Raw genomic sequence first — 9,467 nt, 5'->3', positions numbered from 1 at the left:
AGGGGGGGGGGGGGGGAGTCGGGAAGATGGAAAAGGGTAAGTGCTAGGGAAAAGAAGAAAGGATAAGCCAGTGTGATAAAAAGGGGCATTTCTTTTTCACCAACAGAAGTAACGGTAAAGAGGTAGGCAGTTAGAAGCTCGAATTACAAGTCTCAGAGTAGAAGAATCTGCCGGGAAGGGACGATACACTTGTGGAAACCGGAGAAGGGAGGATCCACTGTTGGAAAGATGTGAACAAAAAGGTGTATGAGAGGACTGTTGACCTCTGAGGAGGATGGCCTCAGTAGCTCAGCTTTGGGCCTACCTAAGAAGAAAATCCCTTCTTACCGCCCTCTGATCTAATCATTCGGGACGCATAAAACAATCTGGATTAATCAACAGTAAATTTTCCTTTCGTGCTAAGATATATTAACAGAACTCCTACGTATTATATTAAAATGAGCATACATCCCTCTGTAAATAAGACTGCGATTACACCAAGAAAGGGGTTTAGAGAGGCCTTGTTAAGTTGCTAATTGAGGAGCGGAGGAAAGGCATCCGTTTTACACTGAAATTTGGGCGGCGACTACCATTCCGAAGGCAATCAGTCGCTGGTGCAGCACACTTCTTAGGAGATCGAGTTTTACCCCAGCGGACGGGTAGGGTGAGAATCTGGCTTGGCGGCTTCGGCTCCGGCCGTCCAGTTCCCTTCCCTTTATAAGGGGGGTCGGGCTCCGGCCGCCACCAGTCACTCTACGGCTCTCGGGCAGAACGCTCGGTCGCACCGCCTGCTGACATCCCGGATGAATCCCCTCAGGCCTGGCAACGAGGAAGCTGTCTCCAGAGACCATCGCATACGCTGAGGCCGACGGGCTGGGGTCGCCGTGGGAAGCACGGAAGGTCACCCTGTTCCCATGATCGCCGGCACACAGGGACACGGAGTTCAGAGCCATCTTCAAACACTGCCTGCAGTATTTGCTCTGCGTCCCTGGGTCAAAGGAGGCCCTCTGCCGCTCCGCAGATCAGTTCGGCGCGTCTCGGACGCAGAGACTAGCTACAACAGGAGCCATAACTAAGGCGGCGGCAGATAGAGAGGCCGTCCTTAACGAGCGCCCTCCTCGTGAGCATGCGCGGTCCGTGCGCGCTCGTCGACGCCAGCTGAGAGCGAGCGTGAGGGTCGTTTACGTCGGTGACGCCTGGTTGCGCGAGGACGTGAGGTTTCCGAGAGTGCGCAGTGGGTGCGTCGGCCACGACTGTTCGGCCTGCTTAGGGAGGGGGCGACACTGAGATGGGGGCGGCGGCGGCGGAAGCGGATCGCACTCTCTTTGTGGGCAACCTTGAGACTAAAGTGACAGAGGAACTCCTTTTCGAGCTTTTCCACCAGGTAAGCGGCTGGGATCAGCCCGTTTGCCTTTCGTTTTCCCCCTCGCCTAGAGCCCGGCCCAACTGCCGTCCCCGCTTTTTTCGCTCGAGCTTGGCAGTCCGTGGGACACCGCACAGGTGGGCAGTTTGGAGGTGGAGGGTGCTCTTAGGAAGGGAGGCGTTCGCTGGGTGTCTGTTTATCAGAAGAACTCTGGTTAGTTCAGGCCAAAATGTGACGGCTAAAGGTAGTGGAGGAATCCTCAACCATGCATTCCCGTGGTAAAGATCAGGAGCCCCGAGGGACATAATACCTGGGGCGGGGTCTTCGTTGAGCAGTGTTTTTCCTATTCTTTTCTCATCTTCCCCTTAGGGTAAGTAGTCTTTGGTTCATCTGACTGGAAACTTGTATTTCGGTTTCTTTGTCAGTATCTGTTTTCCTCTTGTTTATGAAATTGCAGCATGATTAAAATATTTAAAATATAATCATAAGTACTCCGTAGAAAAGCAGCATTGTAATGTTTCTGTATTAAAATATGTGGAAAGTTTTAAGTATCCCGTTCCCAGTCCCCTAATACCTGGTAATGTTTGATTAATTGATTAAAAAAAAGTGAATTTTTAGTCCGAGAAAATCATTCTCTTGCTCTTGTTTTCGATAAGCATTCGTTTCCAAGGAGTGGGAAAATGATGGCTGTTGGTCACTGTGTTAAAAAGTCATACAGTTCTGTGAAACATAAAGGTGATTGTGTTTACAATTCCTTATGGGCCCCTTCCCCAAATAAGTTAATCTGATTTTCAGTAAAAGCTAGGACTTTTACTCTAACCAAAGTGGAAATCTTTGTGCCTCCATTTTTTTAAAGTTCCTGATTACATTTCTGTTGTTTTTAAACTTTGTACTCTCTTTTAGTTGTAAAATTTGAGTATTTTCCTGAAATTACCTTATTTGAAGTTGAACACGTTTTTGTTTGTAGGCTGGGCCAGTAATAAAGGTGAAAATTCCAAAAGATAAGGATGGTAAACCAAAGCAGTTTGCTTTTGTGAATTTCAAACATGAAGTATCTGTTCCTTATGCAATGAATCTACTTAATGGAATCAAACTTTTTGGAAAGCCCATCAAAATTCAATTTAGATCAGGTAATGTATTAGTCCGTTTATGTTCCTTATAACAAAATACCTGGAACTGGGTGATTTATAAAGAAAATGAAATTTATTGCTTACATTTTCTGAGGCTGGGAAGTCCAAAGTTAATCTGGTGTTGGTGACAGTGACTCATTGCAAGATGGTGGAAGCAGAGAAAGACTTCTTCTTCTTCTTCTTTTTTTTTTTTTTTTTTTTAAAGATGACCAGTAAGGGGATCTCAACCCTTGGCTTGGTGTTGTCAGCACCACGCTCAGCCAGTGAGCAAACCGGCCATCCCTATATAGGATCCGAACCCGTGGCCTTGGTGTTATCAGCACCGCACTCTCCCGAGTGAGCCACGGGCCGGCCCTAGGAATCTCAGATTAGGCTTTTTTTTTTTTGAGACCGGCCGCACCGCGCTCAGCCAGTGAGCGCAGCACCGGCCATCTCTATATAGGATCCGAACCCCGGCGGGAGCGCTCCCAGCGCTGCACTCTCCCAAGTGCGCCACGGGCTCGGCCCGAAAGACTTCTTCTTTTAAAGCCATCAGAACCATGCCCCAACCACCATTTTTAATCCGTTCACTACTGCACTGTACTACAGTCCAATCACCTCTTCAAGGCTCCACCTTTCAGTTATCATAATACGATTTCCCACCCTCTTAACAGTCACAGTGGGGGCTAAGTTTCTAATACATAAAACTTGGGAGACAATTCAAGCCTCAATGAATTTTGGGGGGACATAATTCAATTTACTACAGGTAACTATTCACTGATGTATTTAGGGGGAGGGGGTGGTTTGCTTCTTTGTTTTTTGTTTTTAAATTTATTATTCAGTTTTAAAGAAACTCTTTTTTGGATGAAAATACTTTCTTAATATTTTCAGACTGGGGGTAACTGAAACCTCAGAAAGCGAAACTGTAGATAAGGGGAGAATTACTGTATTATGGCCAAATTGGATATTTATATGTTGGATAGTACCTTGTTTGGAATGCTTTGTATTATGTATGTTACGTTACATACTTAAAGGGTGGCAGGTTAGCTCAGTTGGTTAGCTCAAGGTGTTATAACAAGGTCTAAGAGTTCGAATCCTCTTTTGGGCTACCTGCCAAAAAAAAAAATTCACTGTGATGAAACTATAAAGCAGTCTATATAGCAATATGAGATTTTTCTCTTGTAGACTGTGTTTACCTTTTTTGATTTGGGGTAGGGGAGACAAAATTTCAAATTAAATTTTCTATCAGGAAGAATTTTTCAAATTATTCCATTTTAGGAAGTAGTCATGCCTCGCAGGATGTCGGTTTGTCATATCCCCAGCATCATGTTGGAAATTCAAGCCCTACCTCCACATCTCCTAGCAGGTAATGTTTCTCACCTATTGCTAAAATCATTTATCAGGAATTTTCCTAGGTGATGATCTCAAAACATGTAGTGAGTGAATAGCTTCCTTCTTTATGCTCCTATCTCTTTATTTTTGTGCTGTATTACTTGCCTTATTGGATTATTGTTATATATCTAAGAGAATTTTAGACAGACATTGGATATAGTCCCCTTAATATAGATATATACATAACTGTATTTATGTTCATTTGTGAAGACATACCCACACATACATACACATGTACACAATTGAAACAGAATTTCACAAAACATTACTTATGTTTACTACTTGCAGTACACTCTATTTTCTACTTTATTCATCTTTTAAGATTTTAAATTAGTTTTATGACCACTAACTGGTTGTTCCTTGCAGTTTAAAAATACTGATTAGTAAACAGACTACTAGACTAAGAATTCGTAGAATGGATTCTAGGTCTGCCTCTACCAATTGTGTAATTTTGACTTAGTCTCCTTTCTCTGGTTCTACCCCTCCATTTGTAAGGAAGAGAAGTTTAATGAAATGATCTGTAAAACTCTAAAACCCCTACAGCTACTGAGGGTTAGAAAAGCTACTGTATTTACTTAAATAATTTTATTTATTTGGGGGAGGCTGATACTTTACCAGGGACGATTTTTTCCTAGTATAGTTATAGAGCTAATTAACAATCATAGTGGGCTTCATTCAAGAAAGATTTAAGAAATGCCTGCCATGTGTCAGGTTCTTACATATATGATCTTATTTATTCCTCCCACAGCAGTCTTATGAGATAGGGATTATTTTCTCTGTATGGGAAGGAAATGAGGAGTGGAGGTTAACTTGGTCAGGTTTGAACTGCTCATAAGCAATGGGCTGGGATTCAAACAGGCAGTGTGATCGAGCCCAGCTACTATGATATAGTGTCTACTGAAGCTTAAAGTCTAGATGAAGACACATACTTTTTATATGTATACACATAGCATATCTATATTTTGTTTTTGCTAACTTCTCTGTATCATTCGAATTTTAGTATATGTGCTGCCAAAGCAAGCACTATATATGTATTTTTGTGACCGCCTGTTTAGTTGCTATAATAAGGCCTCTGAAGGAGTAGAAAGTGCTTTGAGAAAAATTTTAACAGCAGGAGATGATATAGATAGATGAGGAACTGAAAGAAGACAGTATGCATAGATCATAATGAATGAAAATAGAGAGCAGTAGGTGATATTGGTGAAGTAGACTGAGGCTGGATAAGGTGGTATAGGCTTTAATCAAGATTTTAGGATTTTATTCTAAAATCAGTAGGAAGGTATTGAAATATTTTAAGTAGGACAGTGATAGGAACAAGGTTGTATATTAAAGAGTTGTTTGGTTGTAGTGGGAGAATGGTTTGGAGCAGACAAGAGTGAAAATAGACCAATTAGGAATCTGTTGGTAGCAAGTTATTGGTATTGGTAGAAATGTAGCAAGGAAGCTATTGGGATGAGGTTGGTGGTTTGGATTAGGTGGTGCAAAGAGCTGGAGGGAAGTGGATGGATAGGAAGAGATATTGGAAGGTGGAGTTGTAAGCAAGCATTAGTGCAGAAAGACTACCCTCACCACATCCTTTCTTGCCAGCTGAAATTAATTAGTGGTGTTTAAACACTTCGCAGAGCAGTTGGAATTCAAAGCATTTCCAACCATTTTTATGGAACCTTTAAAGGTAGGTATCTGAGGTGGAGGGGGGAAAAGGGGTTTTCCTGCCTTAGAATTTCTTGGGGAAAAAGATATACGAGTAAATACGTCAGTTTTAATCAAAGGCTAAAGAGTTTATCATTTTTATGCTCTTTTATAATATAAATTAAATTGTACTTTCCCCCCTTACCATTCAGATATATATAACCTGATTTAAGAAAATCAAAAATAAAAAGATCTAAACTGTAAGACAGACCAATTGGTTATTTGATTCTAAAGAGATATTATTATTATTTTTTTTGTCCTTTTTGAGACTGGCTGCACCACGCTCAGCCAGTGAGCGCTCTGAGCGCACCGGTCATCCCTATATAGGATCCGAACCCGCAACGGGAGCGATGCTGCGCTCCCAGCGCCGCACTCTCCCGAGTGCGCCACGGGCTCGGCCCCTAAAGAGATATTTTAAAATAATTTAAACATTTTTAAAGTGAGCTTTTCTGTAGAGCAAGTTACCTCTTTAGTAAGTGAGGAGTAAGGTATAAGTCCTTAAAATTAATATCCTATCTATGTTATAGAATCTAATTCCTTATCCCCCAAAACCTGTTTCTCTTTCCTGTCTCAATAAATGGTCTACCCGCTGGCTCAAGCCAGAAATCTAGACTATATCCTTTATTTCTTCTGTTTTCCTCATCCTTCATATCCAGTCCATCAAGTCCCTTCTGTTTTAGTTCTCAGTATTTAGCTTCGGGACTGACGCATTTTTTCTATAAAGGCTCAGAAGGATAATATTTTAGACTTTGCAGGCAATACGGTCTCTGTCTCTGCCATTGTAGCACTAAAGTAGCCATAGATAATACAAAAACAAAAGAATATGGCTATGTTCCAATAAAACTTTGCTTACAAAAACTGAATTTGGCAATTTGGCCCATAGAGCTGTAGTTTGCTCACCCCTGCACTACCCCTTCCCTCATCTGGGAATGTTTTGCCTCCCAGTAATCTTACTGTTCTGCTTTCATTTCAAATGTCTCCTTTTTAGAAAGGTTGTCCCTGACTAGCTAAGCTAAAATAGAACCCTCTTCTCTCTTACCTTCACTTGATCTGTAATCATGAATTATATCCCGTATAACTATGTGAAAAAATCCAATTGTCTTTATTCTTGTTCTTGCTCCATGACAGCAGATAATTTGTCTATCCTGTTCATTTCCACCATTGAAAACTACATTTTGCTCATGATTGGTATTTAGTAAATATTTATTGAATGAATGGCTATACGTTGATTTTCTTATTTTTAGCAGGTATGAAAGGACTGTGGATAACATGACTCCATCAGCACAGATANACCAATTGGTTATTTGATTCTAAAGAGATATTATTATTATTTTTTTTGTCCTTTTTGAGACCAGCTGCACCACGCTCAGCCAGTGAGCGCTCTGAGCGCACCGGTCATCCCTATATAGGATCCGAACCCGCAACGGGAGCGATGCTGTGCTCCCAGCGCCGCACTCTCCCGAGTGTGCCACGGGCTCGGCCCCTAAAGAGATATTTTAAAATAATTTAAACATTTTTAAAGTGAGCTTTTCTGTAGAGCAAGTTACCTCTTTAGGAAGTGAGGAGTAAGGTATAAGTCCTTAAAATTAATATCCTATCTATGTTATAGAATCTAATTCCTTATCTCCCAAAACCTGTTTCTCTTTCCTGTCTCAATAAATGGTCTACCCGCTGGCTCAAGCCAGAAATCTAGACTATATCCTTTATTTCTTCTGTTTTCCTCACCCTTCATATCCAGTCCATCAAGTCCCTTCTGTTTTAGTTCTCAGTATTAGCTCCGGGACTGACGACATTTTTTCTATAAAGGCTCAGAAGGATAATATTTTAGACTTTGCAGGCAATACGGTCTCTGTCTCTGCCATTGTAGCACTAAAGTAGCCATAGATAATACAAAAACAAAAGAATATGGCTATGTTCCAATAAAACTTTGCTTACAAAAACTGAATTTGGCAATTTGGCCCATAGAGCTGTAGTTTGCTCACCCCTGCACTACCCCTTCCCTCATCTGGGAATGTTTTGCCTCCCAGTAATCTTACTGTTCTGCTTTCATTTCAAATGTCTCCTTTTTAGAAAGGTTGTCCCTGACTAGCTAAGCTAAAATAGAACCCTCTTCTCTCTTACCTTCACTTGATCTGTAATCATGAATTATATCCCGTATAACCATGTGAAAAAATCCAATTGTCTTTATTCTTGTTCTTGCTCCATGACAGCAGATAATTTGTCTATCCAGTTCATTTCCACCATTGAAAACTACATTTTGCTCATGATTGGTATTTAGTAAATATTTATTGAATGAATGGCTATACGTTGGTTTTCTTATTTTTAGCAGGTATGAAAGGACTGTGGATAACATGACTCCATCAGCACAGATAATTCAGAGATCCTTCTCTTCTCCAGAAAATTTTCAGAGACAAGCCGTGGTAGGTTGATTTTTTTCAACTTGAGTTGCTAAAAAATAAAAAAATCATACTTAGTTAAATTATATCAGATAACTGTGATTTTTAATTACCTTTGTTAAGTTGGAAGTTTTATTCCTTAAGTCTTTAAGACATAAATGTAAATTAACTTTTTCTCAAATTTTGTTAGACTGCCATGGTCTTTGTAGGTTGATTGCTCCTTTTAGTTTTCACTGGGCTAAAATACATACTTAAAAGACTGAAGAAAAATAGAAGTAAGACTGCATTTTAAACTTGTATTTCTCTTTCCAACCATCATTGTGGGTTATGTGTATTTACAAATACTAGAGATTTATTGTCTCATGCTCTTGCAACCTATCTTATAAACTCTTTTTAGTATTTTAATGTACTGGAATCTTCTAGACCAGCTCTTCCATGAACTTTCCATTTTTTAATAGTAATATCACTGTGAAAAAATAGCTAAAGTCTTAGCTATCTTTTACTGTTCCATCTTTGTCTCTACTCTTTCACCACATCCTTCATGTCTTTATTTGCAGTAGTTCTTAACGTTCATTTCTTCCTTTCTATTTTCTTTACCCAAATCATGATCTTGACTTGAGGTCCCCAGGCTTTTGTATTTCACAAGTCTGCAAAATAAAAATATAAAAGTGAAATAAAATAGAGAATAGTATAATGGGATGTCAACTTTTATGTACGTACTGCTTATTTTTATCATTTTACTATAGACCATAACTAAAAATCATTCTGGATTAATATCTATCCACAGGCAGAATTTGGGAATCACTGGGCAAGTCAGTTAGTATGTCTCCATTTTTCCCCTCACTAATCCAGTTTGCACATCATTTAAAAATTAATATCGTAACTCTGCTTTGCTTTCTTCCCTGCACATCGACTTTCCATTGCTTACAAGATAAGGTCAGATTTCTCTAGACTATTTGTTAGGCATTCCCATCTGATTCCAGTAAACTTTTTAGCTTTACCTTCCATCCTGTACTGCTTATAAGTTCTATAACCTGTCTCAGCCAGAATTACTTTGTACTTTATGAATCCAGTCTGTGTTTCCCTGTTATTTTTGTTTGTGTAATTTCCTTTCCTCTTAAAAGCATGCCTCACTCTTAAAATATTTCATCCATTCTTTTAATATTCAGATCATATGCCACCTTCACGAAGCTTTCCCTAACAATACTTTTTTTTAAAAGATGACCGGTAAGGGGATCTTAACCCTTGACTTGGTGTTGTCAGCACCACGCTCAGCCAGTGAGTGAACCAGCCATCCCTATATGGGATCCGAACCCAGGGCCTTGGTGTTATCAGCACCACACTCTCCCGAGTGAGCCACGGGCCGGCCCCATTATAATCATTTTGTATTGCTTCTTCCCTTCTAAGTTGTATTCTTGAGGGCAACAAGTAGTGTTTTTGTACAGGTATCTTACATAGGAATACATTGGAATGAATGTAGCTATTGTATTGTACTACTTTAGTTACGTTTAACTTAGGATCCATCTATGCAAGAGTGAT

At 40.2% G+C, this 9,467-nt stretch overlaps 2 protein-coding genes across 5 annotated transcripts in view; one reads left to right on the top strand and one right to left on the bottom strand.

The window, feature by feature from the left end:
- Nucleotides 1-483: 483 nt before the first annotated feature.
- On the bottom strand, nucleotides 484-1,102 carry LOC103594592 (chromosome unknown open reading frame, human C11orf71). The gene has a single exon (XM_008577826.1). The coding sequence runs from the start codon at nucleotides 930-932 to the stop codon at nucleotides 543-545; it is 390 nt and encodes a 129-aa protein (XP_008576048.1). The 5' UTR covers nucleotides 933-1,102; the 3' UTR covers nucleotides 484-542.
- Nucleotides 1,103-1,168: 66 nt separating this feature from the next.
- Nucleotides 1,169-9,467, top strand: part of RBM7 (RNA binding motif protein 7) — a 12,065-nt gene continuing 3,766 nt past the window's right edge. Inside the window, exons 1-4 of one of the 4 annotated variants that reach the window (XM_008577823.1) lie at nucleotides 1,169-1,363; nucleotides 2,310-2,472; nucleotides 3,730-3,817; nucleotides 7,862-7,952. In XM_008577823.1, the coding sequence (XP_008576045.1) occupies nucleotides 1,268-1,363; nucleotides 2,310-2,472; nucleotides 3,730-3,817; nucleotides 7,862-7,952 (438 nt within the window). In that variant the 5' untranslated portion in view covers nucleotides 1,169-1,267. Of the gene's footprint in view, nucleotides 1,364-2,309; nucleotides 2,473-3,729; nucleotides 3,818-7,858; nucleotides 7,953-9,467 lie in introns of those variants that run through there. The other 3 variants (XM_008577822.1, XM_008577824.1, XM_008577825.1) reach the window with 3 other exon arrangements.

Source organism: Galeopterus variegatus, unplaced genomic scaffold (genome assembly GCF_000696425.1).
Source record: "Galeopterus variegatus unplaced genomic scaffold, G_variegatus-3.0.2 Scaffold1584, whole genome shotgun sequence".
Classification (NCBI taxonomy): Eukaryota; Metazoa; Chordata; class Mammalia; order Dermoptera; family Cynocephalidae; genus Galeopterus; species Galeopterus variegatus.
This window is presented reverse-complemented; position numbering and strand designations above follow the sequence as displayed.